The sequence below is a fragment of the Hippoglossus hippoglossus genome, chromosome 9 (assembly GCF_009819705.1).
Source record: "Hippoglossus hippoglossus isolate fHipHip1 chromosome 9, fHipHip1.pri, whole genome shotgun sequence".
NCBI lineage: Eukaryota > Metazoa > Chordata > Actinopteri > Pleuronectiformes > Pleuronectidae > Hippoglossus > Hippoglossus hippoglossus.
Window position 1 is genome coordinate 804733 of NC_047159.1, and position 13574 is coordinate 818306.

The 13574-nt window shown below is 48.2% G+C and overlaps 2 protein-coding genes across 3 annotated transcripts in view; both read right to left on the reverse strand.

The window, feature by feature from the left end:
* Nucleotides 1-1067: 1067 nt before the first annotated feature.
* On the reverse strand, nucleotides 1068-8773 carry LOC117768366 (radial spoke head 14 homolog). Of its 2 annotated transcripts, XR_004615054.1 has the most exons (8): nucleotides 8483-8773; nucleotides 7766-7868; nucleotides 6444-6562; nucleotides 5699-5924; nucleotides 4188-4324; nucleotides 3242-3378; nucleotides 1885-2021; nucleotides 1068-1575 (listed from the first exon to the last, which is right to left on the reverse strand). XR_004615054.1 is itself a non-coding variant. In XM_034596648.1 (6 exons), the coding sequence occupies exons 1-6, from the start codon at nucleotides 8664-8666 to the stop codon at nucleotides 1292-1294; spliced, it is 1053 nt and encodes a 350-aa protein (XP_034452539.1). In that variant the 5' UTR covers nucleotides 8667-8769; the 3' UTR covers nucleotides 1068-1291. The 2 variants fall into 2 exon arrangements, 1 of the variants encoding a protein (XP_034452539.1); XM_034596648.1 differs by lacking the exons at nucleotides 1885-2021; nucleotides 3242-3378 and having other exon boundaries at nucleotides 8483-8769.
* A 767-nt stretch (nucleotides 8774-9540) lies between these two features.
* The window catches only part of LOC117768364 (radial spoke head 14 homolog), a 5513-nt gene continuing 1479 nt past the window's right edge, over nucleotides 9541-13574 (reverse strand). Inside the window, exons 3-6 of the mRNA XM_034596646.1 lie at nucleotides 12443-12561; nucleotides 11698-11923; nucleotides 10340-10476; nucleotides 9541-10048 (exon numbers count right to left, since the gene is read on the reverse strand). Of these exons, the coding sequence (XP_034452537.1) occupies nucleotides 9765-10048; nucleotides 10340-10476; nucleotides 11698-11923; nucleotides 12443-12561 (766 nt within the window). The 3' untranslated portion in view covers nucleotides 9541-9764. The remainder of the gene's footprint in view (nucleotides 10049-10339; nucleotides 10477-11697; nucleotides 11924-12442; nucleotides 12562-13574) is intronic.

A 13574-nucleotide genomic window follows, 5' to 3' on the forward strand; every position in this document is an offset into this window, starting at 1 on the left:
GTGTTTTAAATATATGATTTATGATATTTATAAAGGGGATTACTGAAAGTAACAGAGTACTGATTAAGCAGAATATCTCATCAGGTGTTTTACTGGATCATTATAATAAAGAAGCATGATGCACAAGCACCTGGAACATTGTACTTAGTTACTTTCACAGATCCAGACAAAGAATTACCTAAAAGAAAAAACAAAACAGAAACTAATTACTTTCTCACTTTGTGTTGTATTTACTGTTGTGAAGAGGATTTTATTAAATTATTTTAATCTAAATGAGACGCTGACTGATTTAAGTAGAAACTTATTAACGTGAGAAAGAATCTGAGTTTTCAACCCTTCAGGTTTGTGAGCTGGAATCATGTCTCAGGTCAGATTCATCATCATGTTAACGTTTAAAATTTTTGATTTTAATGAATCTTCTTCTGTTTGTGTGTTTTCTTCATGCTCCTCAAGAACAAAAACATTTTTTATATTTTCAGCTCATGTTCAATTTTCTGATATTGTTCCTCGACTCAGTCTCATGATGTCAGCTCTGTCTTCATGTCTCCACGTCGTCCACTCACATCAGCTCCAGATAAAAGACGTCCATTCACGTGTGAGGAGCCGATGGCCTTAATGTGATGGAGCAGCTTCATTCAGAGCAGCAGGTCAGAGAGGACACTCTATAAACAGCCGGGGGGGGGGCATCGTCCTGCTGAGGAACCTTCACTACAGCGACTCGGCTGCTAACGCACTGGAGCAGGTCACATCGTAAATAAAGATGGACGACGCATCTTCAGTTTCTCTCATCGTACAAAAATGAAGCAAAAATATCTTTTACAAACGCTGCTAATTTGCACTTTTGACGTCATTTGCTGTCAGAGTCTGTTCAGTGGAGTGGAGCCGTGGTATCGAGGTCCCGCCCACACACGCTCTTAACCAATCAGGAGTCAGTCTCAGCTGTCAATCATGACGTCTCAGCCAAACTGATGAGAAACACTTGAACAAACATCAGAGAGAGAAGAACGAGCTGAAACGACAGAAACATCTTTGACAAACATTTATTTAACGTCTACTTTGATGTTTTAGTTTGGTCCATGTCCCATCTGCTAACATGGAGGAGGTTTGTGACCTATACCGCAGCCAGACACCAGGGGGAGATACAGAAACTTGGATTCCATCTTTATTTGCAGTCTGTCAGTCGCATCTAAAAAGTGCAGCACTAAACTGTAAATCAAGTCAATCATGTTGTTTATTTCTGGGCTGAGGTGAACGGACAGGTCAGCTCTGGAGGTCAGAGGTCATCAGGGTCTCAGGGGGTCCAGGTGACGGCCCTGACGACGGTCTGAGCAGCTCGCTGGATGTCCTGGTCCTCCTCTGTGGCCTCGCTCTGACTCTCCAGCAGGGGGAGCTGCTCCAGCAGGAGGCGGCGGCCGTCTGGAGCCTCAGCCAGCGAGGTCAGAGCCCGCAGGGTGTACACGACGAGGGCCTTCCTCCTCTGCCTCCTCTCCGCCTCCTCCTCTTCCTCCCGTCTCTGGTTGGAGAGCAGGCGGAGGAGGACGGGGACGACGTCCAGGTCCAGACACTGCTGCTTCCCTGCAGGAGGACGAGGGTCTGAACTGAAGTCAACTACAACTCCCAGGGTGCATTTCACTGACAAACTCACAGACCTTCACAGTCAGTTACTGAAGCTAGAGATCAAACCAATCAACTCTAATTTACACATCTCCATAGCAACAGCAGCTGAGGCACCTGGGTAATGTCGTTTTAGAGTCACCCAATAAGCTGGCAGACAATCAGTGATTGGTCAGTTAAAAGTTATTGTGTGCGTGTGTGCGTGCGTGCGTGCGTGTGTGCATGTGTGTGTGTGCGTGTGTGTGCGTGTGTGCGTCTGTGAGCTTGTACCTGCAGTGATGATCACTGTGTACATGATGACTCCTGCAGCGTTTGCCTGAATCTCAACGTCTTCTTCCTGCAGCAGCCCGACCACGACAGGAAGTACCGCCTTCTCACACACCTGCCGCTTCCCGTCCTCAGGAACACTGAAACCAAAGAAAACAACCAACCAATCAATCAACCAACCAACCAACCAATCAATCAACCGATCAACCAACCAACCAACCAACCAATCAACCAACCAACCAAAGAAAACAACCAACCAACCAACCAATCAACCAACCAACCAATCAACCGACCAACCAATCAACCGACCAACCAATCAACCAAAGAAAACAACCAACCAACCAACCAACCAACCATCCAACCAACCAACCATCCAACCAATCAACCGACCAACCAACCAACCATCCAACCAACCGACCAACCAACCAATCAATCAACCAACCATCCAACCAACCAACCAACCGACCGATCGACCAACCAACCGATCAACCAACCAACCAACCGATCAACCAACCAACCATCCAACCAATCAATCAACCGACCAACCGACCGACCGACCAATCAACCAAACAACCAACCAACCAACCGACCAACCAACCGACCGACCGACCGACCAACCAACCAACCAACCAATCAACCGACCGACCGACCGACCGACCAACCAATCAACCAACCAATCAACCGACCAACCAACCAATCAACCGACCGATCAACCGACCGACCGACCAACCAACCGACCGACCGACCGACCGACCGACCGACCGACTGACCGACCGACCGACCGACCAATCAACCAACCAATCAACCAACCAACCAATCAATCAACCGACCAACCGACCGACCGACCGACCGACCGACCGACCGACCAATCAACCAAACAACCAACCAACCAACCGACCAACCAACCGACCGACCGATCAACCGACCGACCGACCGACCGACCGACCGACCGACCGACCGACCAATCAACCGACCAATCAACCGACCGATCAACCGACCGACCGACCAACCAACCAACCAATCAACCGACCGACCGACCGACCAACCAATCAACCAACCAACCAATCAACCAACCAACCAACCAATCAACCGACCAACCAACCAATCAACCGACCGATCAACCGACCGACCGACCGACCGACCGACCGACCAACCAACCAACCAACCAACAAACCGACCGACCGACCGACCGACCGACCGACCGACCGACCGACCGACCGACCAACCAATCAACCGACCAACCAACCAATCAACCGACCGATCAACCGACCGACCGACCAACCGACCAATCAACCGACCGACCGACCGACCAACCAATCAACCAACCAACCAATCAACCAACCAACCAACCAATTTGTACCTGCAGTGATGATCACTGTGTACATGATGACTCCTGCAGCGTTTGCCTGAATCTCAACGTCTTCTTCCTGCAGCAGCCCGACCACGACAGGAAGTACCGCCTTCTCACACACCTGCCGCTTCCCGTCCTCAGGAACACTGAAACCAAAGAAAACAACCAACCAACCAACCAACCGATCAACCAATCAACCGATCAACCAATCAACCAAAGAAAACAACCAACCAACCAACCAATCGATCAACCAACCAACCGACCGACCGACCGACCGACCGACCGACCGACCGACCAACCAATCAATCAATCAACCGATCAACCAACCAACCAACCAACCAATCAATCAACCAACCAACCAAAGAAAACAACCAACCAACCAACCAATCAACCAACCAATCAACCGACCAACCAATCAACCGACCAACCAATCAACCAAAGAAAACAACCAACCAACCAACCAACCAACCATCCAACCAATCAACCGACCAACCAACCAACCATCCAACCAACCGACCAACCAACCAACCAATCAACCAACCAATCAACCAACCATCCAACCAACCAACCGACCGATCGACCAACCAACCGATCAACCAACCAACCAACCGATCAACCAACCAACCATCCAACCAATCAATCAACCGACCAACCGACCGACCGACCAATCAACCAACCAACCAACAAACCAACCGACCGACCGACCGACCGACCGACCGACCGACCGACCGACCAACCAACCATCCGACCGACCAACCAACCAACAAACCAACCGACCGACCGACCGACCGACCGACCGACCGACCGACCGACCGACCAACCAATCAACCGACCAACCAACCAATCAACCGACCGATCAACCGACCGACCGACCAACCAACCAATCAACCGACCGACCGACCGACCAACCAATCAACCAACCAACCAATCAACCAACCAACCAACCAATTTGTACCTGCAGTGATGATCACTGTGTACATGATGACTCCTGCAGCGTTTGCCTGAATCTCAACGTCTTCTTCCTGCAGCAGCCCGACCACGACAGGAAGTACCGCCTTCTCACACACCTGCCGCTTCCCGTCCTCAGGAACACTGAAACCAAAGAAAACAACCAACCAACCAACCAACCGATCAACCAATCAACCGATCAACCAATCAACCAATCAACCAAAGAAAACAACCAACCAACCAACCAATCGATCAACCAACCAACCGACCGACCGACCGACCGACCGACCGACCGACCGACCGACCGACCGACCGACCGACCAACCAATCAATCAATCAACCGATCAACCAACCAACCAACCAACCAATCAATCAACCAACCAACCAAAGAAAACAACCAACCAACCAATCAACCAACCAATCAACCGACCAACCAATCAACCGACCAACCAATCAACCAAAGAAAACAACCAACCAACCAACCAACCAACCATCCAACCAATCAACCGACCAACCAACCAACCATCCAACCAACCGACCAACCAACCAACCAATCAACCAACCAATCAACCAACCATCCAACCAACCAACCGACCGATCGACCAACCAACCGATCAACCAACCAACCAACCGATCAACCAACCAACCATCCAACCAATCAATCAACCGACCAACCGACCGACCGACCAATCAACCAAACAACCAACCGACCAACCAACCGACCGACCGATCAACCGACCGACCGACCGACCGACCAACCAACCAACCAATCAACCGACCGACCGACCGACCGACCGACCGACCGACCGACCGACCAACCAATCAACCAACCAATCAACCGACCAACCAACCAATCAACCGACCGATCAACCGACCGACCAACCAACCAACCAACCGACCGACCGACCGACCGACCGACCGACCGACCAATCAACCAACCAATCAACCAACCAACCAATCAATCAACCGACCAACCGACCGACCGACCGACCAATCAACCAAACAACCAACCGACCGACCGACCGACCGACCGACCGACCGACCGACCGACCGACCGACCGACCAACCAATCAACCGACCAACCAACCAATCAACCGACCGATCAACCGACCGACCGACCAACCAACCAATCAACCGACCGACCAACCAATCAACCAACCAACCAATCAACCAACCAACCAATCAACCAACCGACCAACCAATCAACCGACCAACCGACCAATCAACCGACCGATCGACCGACCGACCGACCGACCAACCAACCAACCGACCGACCGACCGACCGACCGACCGACCGACCGACCGACCGACCGACCAATCGACCGACCGACCGACCGACCGGCCAACCGGCCGACCGACCGACCGACCGACCGACCGACCGACCAACCATCCAACCAACCAACCATCCGACCGACCAACCATTCAACCAACCAACCAACCAACCAACCGACCAACCAATCATCCAACCAACAGTGACACAGACAGAAGCAGTACACAGACCCTGCCCTTGTTTTTTACCTGAGCGCCATCATGGCTGCAGCCGCCTCTCTGCGGACGCTCGGCGAGCGGTGGGACAGTTTGTGTCCAACCAGCGAGACGCCATCAGAGGACAGAGCTGGAAGAGCGTCCAGCCTGGAGACGCAGCTGAGGGTAGAGAGGAGGAGCACCTGCACCTCCTCTTCCTCCTCTTCCTCCTTGAGCTTCAGCATCAGTTTAGGAACCAGAGACAGGAGAGCGTCTGCACCTGAAGGAGAACACAGGTCTGACCAAACCAAACCGTCTCCACACGCTCACAGCTCATCATCTGCTCTTATATACATATAGAGATATAAATATAGAAATACATAGTACCAACTGTATGGAGGACTGAAACTGCCAAAAACAAAGATAAAAAGAATATAAACACACAACTTAATGTTTAAATGAATACGTCATTAATGAGAAGTCATTTTATAAATAAATGTAGAAATTAATTAGATAATAAAATGACAGCTCCCTCATTTAAATAATGAAGCAAGTTGAGGGAAAATTCAAAAGGGAAAATATAACACAAAAAGTAAGTGAATAAAAACGTTAATAAATGCTCATGTAGATAAATATGAGAACAAACAGCTTTTTTTATATTAAAGCGTTTGAAACCTTAAATCTCTGCAGAGTGGAAACATATTTTAAAAGAAACACTGGTAATATATCTTTATATTTTGTGAAATAATAATAATAATAATACTCTGTCGTGGTCTCGGACAGCGAGGGGCGAGCGTACCTGCAGGCAACAGGGTGAGACGGTTCAGGACCCGGTGGACGTTTGTCCTGCAGGAGGACGAGTGGTCGTCCAGGAGCTGAGAGAGGGGGGGGAGGAGGGAGGAGGAGAGCAGCGCCTCCCTGAGGGAGAAAACAAACATGTCACTAACTGTAAAGTTGATCTGATCTTACATTACAGAGAAAGAAGATTTTATCTGTGGACTTAAAATTAAATGTTCACCACTTTTGAGCATGTTGAGCTCAAAAAGCCAAATCATTTGGGTTAGAATAATAATAATAAGAAGAGCCAACATTAACTTCAATCTAAATTAAATATGTTGTAAGAATTTAGATATTATTGTTATAAATCATTGTTATTATAGTAATTGTTAGAGACAGACTGTTTCTACAGTTTCCGCATTTGTCCACCAGATGGTAGTGTTGTACTGTTGTTGTACTGATTAGGCCGCAGAGGGCGGGGGGGGGGGGGACCGGGAGAAACGGCTCTCAACCACGGCCACTAATCACGCACTACATTCCACGCCATCACGTGCAGCGCTGTCAGTATCACTACGCACAGACTGATCTGTTCAGGTCAAAAACAAAAAATCGTCATGTTTTTGAGATGACGTCATTTAAAGTTGATCGTCGAACGTGTAACGTCAAAAATAGGCGACTTCCTGTTGCGTTGTTCCATAACGCTCCGCCATAACGCCTTTTTTGTGCCACAGGTATATATGAATATATATACCTGTGGCACAAAAAAGCCGCACCGTTGTTGTACTGTTCCTAGAAAAAAAGAAAATGAAAAAAAACATATATATAAAAAAATATACCACTAAAGCCAAAATGGTGGGCTTCCTGTTTGGTCTAGCATATCTATCCAAGAGACTTATTTGTTTGTTATGAAAAGACACATGTCCCCATCGATTCTTGTACATGTCGGCCAATCGTGGTGTCGGGGCTGCCCTTTAGGGGGCGCTAGTCAGTTATTTTGCCACGCCCATTGGCAAAATAACTTAATAATTCCTTAAAACCATATGAATATCTTCAGGGGGGGGGTCTGTTGATACACAAATGTAGTTTGAGGGAGGTTGAACCTCGAACACTGAAGATACAGCAATTCCGTGTGTCACAGCGAGTCCTGTATAATATTAATCTCTGCTTTTGATGGAAATTGAATCAAAATGTTCTTGTCTAAACTTTTTTCAATTTTACAAAATTTGCAGTTTGTTTTTGTTCTGCACTTAGAAATGTACTTAAACGAACAAGTGAGTTTATCAGAGTTTATCTGAATTCATCAGAGTTTCTAGTACATTTATATTTATTTCTATCTGAGTCTACCTGCCGACACTGTGGCCGCTCAGCAGGTGAAGCAGTTTGCAGGTTTCTCCTCTGACTGACGGATCTTCATCCTTTAGCAAAACCTTCAGCTGCTCCAGGAAACCTGCAGAAGAAGAAAATCATGTTAGTACGACAAAGTGCACAAGAAGATTCAGCTTCATTTTCTCTAAGAATCAAAGGACACAGTGACGTCGCCTGTTGGTCAGTGAGCTGCTGCTCTGAAGACCAACCAACTTTCATGTCAGTGTGAATTTTTATTGAATTTACTTTTCTTTTTCTTTTAATTTGCATTCAATGAAATAGTTGTTGGGTTGTTATTTATCGTCTTGTGAAGCACTTTGTATGTTGTACAAATGATGTATTATTATTGTCAATATTAGTAATACTACTACTACAGTTATATGTTAACTTTAGCTCTGTAGGAATAATACGAATCAATCTTATTGTAGCCGAGCGTGTGCTTCTCTTCTGCGTCAGGCATCCGCCGGAAGAGGAGCCGCCACGTGGTTCTTGAATCGGGACAACACGCGCGTTTCTTTCCCTTCACTCGTCAAGTCTCTATAGTAGAACACACTTCCGTTAGAACCCCTTCAGAACAAGAGTCCCAACCGACACCCTGCTTATGACAGGGAATACCCACCAACCTTCCACAATAAAGCCACTAAATGAAAGAGCTTCCATTATCATCACTATAATTCAAATCCTGATGACTGTGACCTCCACGGACGGTCTGGTGGAGCCGCTCCGGGTCCAGCATCAGGCCGCAGAGAGAAGCCAGAGCCCGGCGCCTGCTGCCGCTGCCCGGCTGCTGCAGCTCCTCGAACAGCCGCGGCACGGCCCGGAGCCCGAAGGCCACCGGAGCCCGGCCCGGGTCCGGTCGACCCCCTGTGTCCCGGGACATGCGTCACGTTAACCACGTTCAAAACAAGAGAGAACCGGAGCACGTGGAGCAGGACGAGCGCTGCTGTTGCCTAGTAACCGCAAACATCACCTGACCACGATGCTGCGTTCTCGGACTGTAGGAAAGTCGGGACTTATATTACAATAAGATCTTTTAGTGTCGATTTATATATTATATTTATTTTCCTGCTTATTAAGCCACACTGTTTTATTCTATTTGATTTAGTCACCTAACTTGTTGTCTATGGTATTATCTTATCTCATCTTTTTAAGTTCCTGTCTATGTGTGTGTGTGTGCGTGTGTGTGTGCGTGTGCGTGTGTGTGTGTGTGTGTGTGCGTGTGTGTGTGTGTGTGCGCGTGTGTGTGTGTGAGAGCTCCAGATAAAAGACGTCCATTCACGTGTGAGGAGCCGATGGCCTTAATGTGATGGAGCAGCTTCATTCAGAGCAGCAGGTCAGAGAGGACACTCTATAAACAGCCGGGGGGGGGGGGCATCGTCCTGCTGAGGAACCTTCACTACAGCGACTCGGCTGCTAACGCACTGGAGCAGGTCACATCGTAAATAAAGATGGACGACGCATCTTCAGTTTCTCTCATCGTACAAAAATGAAGCCAAAATATCTTTTACAAACGCTGCTAATTTGCACTTTTGACGTCATTTGCTGTCAGAGTCTGTTCAGTGGAGTGGAGCCGTGGTATCGAGGTCCCGCCCACACACGCTCTTAACCAATCAGGAGTCAGTCTCAGCTGTCAATCATGACGTCTCAGCCAAACTGATGAGAAACACTTGAACAAACATCAGAGAGAGAAGAACGAGCTGAAACGACAGAAACATCTTTACAAACATTTATTTAACTTCTACTTTGATGTTTTAGTTTGGTCCATGTCCCATCTGCTAACATGGAGGAGGTTTGTGACCTATACCGCAGCCAGACACCAGGGGGAGATACAGAAACTTGGATTCCATCTTTATTTGCAGTCTGTCAGTCGCATCTAAAAAGTGCAGCACAAAACTGTAAATCAAGTCAATCATGTTGTTTATTTCTGGGCTGAGGTGAACGGACAGGTCAGCTCTGGAGGTCAGAGGTCATCAGGGTCTCAGGGGGTCCAGGTGACGGCCCTGACGACGGTCTGAGCAGCTCGCTGGATGTCCTGGTCCTCCTCTGTGGCCTCGCTCTGACTCTCCAGCAGGGGGAGCTGCTCCAGCAGGAGGCGGCGGCCGTCTGGAGCCTCAGCCAGCGAGGTCAGAGCCCGCAGGGTGTACACGACGAGGGCCTTCCTCCTCTGCCTCCTCTCCGCCTCCTCCTCTTCCTCCCGTCTCTGGTTGGAGAGCAGGCGGAGGAGGACGGGGACGACGTCCAGGTCCAGACACTGCTGCTTCCCTGCAGGAGGACGAGGGTCTGAACTGAAGTCAACTACAACTCCCAGGGTGCATTTCACTGACAAACTCACAGACCTTCACAGTCAGTTACTGAAGCTAGAGATCAAACCAATCAACTCTAATTTACACATCTCCATAGCAACAGCAGCTGAGGCACCTGGGTAATGTCGTTTTAGAGTCACCCAATAAGCTGGCAGACAATCAGTGATTGGTCAGTTAAAAGTTATTGTGTGCGTGTGTGCGTGCGTGCGTGTGTGTGCGTGTGTGCGTCTGTGTGTGTGTGAGCTTGTACCTGCAGTGATGATCACTGTGTACATGATGACTCCTGCAGCGTTTGCCTGAATCTCAACGTCTTCTTCCTGCAGCAGCCCGACCACGACAGGAAGTACCGCCTTCTCACACACCTGCCGCTTCCCGTCCTCAGGAACACTGAAACCAAAGAAAACAACCAACCAATCAATCAACCAACCAACCAACCAACCAACCAATCAATCAACCGATCAACCAACCAACCAACCAACCAATCAATCAACCAACCAACCAAAGAAAACAACCAACCAACCAACCAATCAACCAACCAACCAACCAACCAACCAATCAATCAACCAACCAACCAACCAACCATCCAACCAATCAACCGACCAACCAACCAATCGACCGACCAACCAACCAACCAACCAACCAATCAACCAACCAATCAACCAAAGAAAACAACCAACCAACCAACCAACCATCCAACCAACCAACCAACCATCCAACCAATCAACCGACCAACCAACCAACCATCCAACCAACCGACCAACCAATCAATCAACCAACCAACCGACCGATCAACCAACCATCCAACCAACCAACCAACCGACCGATCGACCAACCAACCGATCAACCAACCAACCAACCGATCAACCAACCAACCATCCAACCAATCAATCAACCGACCAACCGACCGACCGACCAATCAACCAAACAACCAACCAACCGACCAACCAACCGACCGACCGACCGACCGATCAACCGACCGACCGACCAACCAACCAATCAACCGACCGACCGACCGACCGACCGACCAACCAACCAACCAACCAACCAACCGACCGACCAACCGACCAACCAACCAACCAACCAACCAATCAACCGACCGACCGACCGACCGACCAACCAATCAACCAACCAATCAACCAACCAACCAACCAATCAACCGACCAACCAACCAATCAACCGACCGATCAACCGACCGACCGACCGACCGACCGACCGACCGACCAACCAACCATCCGACCGACCAACCAACCAACCAACCAACCAACAAACCAACCAACCAACCGACCGACCGACCAACCATCCAACCAACCAACCGACCGACCAACCAACCAACCAACCAATCGACCGACCGACCGACCGGCCAACCGGCCAACCGGCCGACCGACCGACCGACCGACCAACCATCCAACCAACCAACCAACCAACCAATCGACCGACCGACCGACCGACCGGCCAACCGGCCGACCAACCATCCAACCAACCAACCATCCGACCGACCAACCATTCAACCAACCAACCAACCAACCAATCAACCGACCGACCAACCAATCATCCAACCAACAGTGACACAGACAGAAGCAGTACACAGACCCTGCCCTTGTTTTTTACCTGAGCGCCATCATGGCTGCAGCCGCCTCTCTGCGGACGCTCGGCGAGCGGTGGGACAGTTTGTGTCCAACCAGCGAGACGCCATCAGAGGACAGAGCTGGAAGAGCGTCCAGCCTGGAGACGCAGCTGAGGGTAGAGAGGAGGAGCACCTGCACCTCCTCTTCCTCCTCTTCCTCCTTGAGCTTCAGCATCAGTTTAGGAACCAGAGACAGGAGAGCGTCTGCACCTGAAGGAGAACACAGGTCTGACCAAACCAAACCGTCTCCACACGCTCACAGCTCATCATCTGCTCTTATATACATATAGAGATATAAATATAGAAATACATAGTACCAACTGTATGGAGGACTGAAACTGCCAAAAACAAAGATAAAAAGAATATAAACACACAACTTAATGTTTAAATGAATACGTCATTAATGAGAAGTCATTTTATAAATAAATGTAGAAATTAATTAGATAATAAAATGACAGCTCCCTCATTTAAATAATGAAGCAAGTTGAGGGAAAATTCAAAAGGGAAAATATAACACAAAAAGTAAGTGAATAAAAACGTTAATAAATGCTCATGTAGATAAATATGAGAACAAACAGCTTTTTTTATATTAAAGCGTTTGAAACCTTAAATCTCTGCAGAGTGGAAACATATTTTAAAAGAAACACTGGTAATATATCTTTATATTTTGTGAAATAATAATAATAATAATACTCTGTCGTGGTCTCGGACAGCGAGGGGCGAGCGTACCTGCAGGCAACAGGGTGAGACGGTTCAGGACCCGGTGGACGTTTGTCCTGCAGGAGGACGAGTGGTCGTCCAGGAGCTGAGAGAGGGGGGGGAGGAGGGAGGAGGAGAGCAGCGCCTCCCTGAGGGAGAAAACAAACATGTCACTAACTGTAAAGTTGATCTGATCTTACATTACAGAGAAAGAAGATTTTATCTGTGGACTTAAAATTAAATGTTCACCACTTTTGAGCATGTTGAGCTCAAAAAGCCAAATCATTTGGGTTAGAATAATAATAAGAAGAAGAGCCAACATTAACTTCAATCTAAATTAAATATGTTGTAAGAATTTAGATATTATTGTTATAAATCATTGTTATTATAGTAATTGTTAGAGACAGACTGTTTCTACAGTTTCCGCATTTGTCCACCAGATGGTAGTGTTGTACTGTTGTTGTACTGATTAGGCCGCGGGGGGGGGGGGGACCGGGAGAAACGGCTCCGAACCACGGCCACTAATCACGCACTACATTCCACGCCATCACGTGCAGCGCTGTCAGTATCACTACGCACAGACTGATCTGTTCAGGGCAAAAACAAAAAATCGTCATGTTTTTGAGATGACGTCATTTAAAGTTGATCGTCGAACGTGTAACGTCAAAAATAGGCGACTTCCTGTTGCGTTGTTCCATAACGCTCCGCCATAACGCCTTTTTTGTGCCACAGTGGCACAAAAAAGCACAGTGGCACAAAAAAGCACAAAAAAGCCGTACTGTTGTTGTACTGTTCCTAGAAAAAAAGAAAATGAAAAAAAACATATATATAAAAAAATATACCACTAAAGCCAAAATGGTGGGCTTCCTGTTTGGTCTAGCATATCTATCCAAGAGACTTATTTGTTTGTTATGAAAAGACACATGTCCCCATCGATTCTTGTACATGTCGGCCAATCGTGGTGTCGGGGCTGCCCTTTAGGGGGCGCTAGTCAGTTATTTTGCCACGCCCATTGGCAAAATAACTTAATAATTCCTTAAAACCATATGAATATCTTCAGGGGGGGGGTCTGTTGATACACAAATGTAGTTTGAGGGAGGTTGAACCTCGAACACTGAAGTTACAGCAATTCCGTGTGTCACAGCGAGTCCTGTATAATATT

Excerpts from the sequence above, each read along its gene's own strand:
- LOC117768366 (XM_034596648.1), bottom strand. The coding sequence starts at position 8,666 with ATGTCCCGGGACACAGGGGGTCGACCGGACCCGGGCCGGGCTCCGGTG. Across the intron at positions 5,925-6,443 it reads TCTCACCCTGTTGCCTGCAG|GTGCAGACGCTCTCCTGTCT; the intron begins GTACGCTCGCCC and ends GTTCTCCTTCAG. Across the intron at positions 4,325-5,698 it reads GCAGCCATGATGGCGCTCAG|TGTTCCTGAGGACGGGAAGC; the intron begins GTAAAAAACAAG and ends CTTTGGTTTCAG.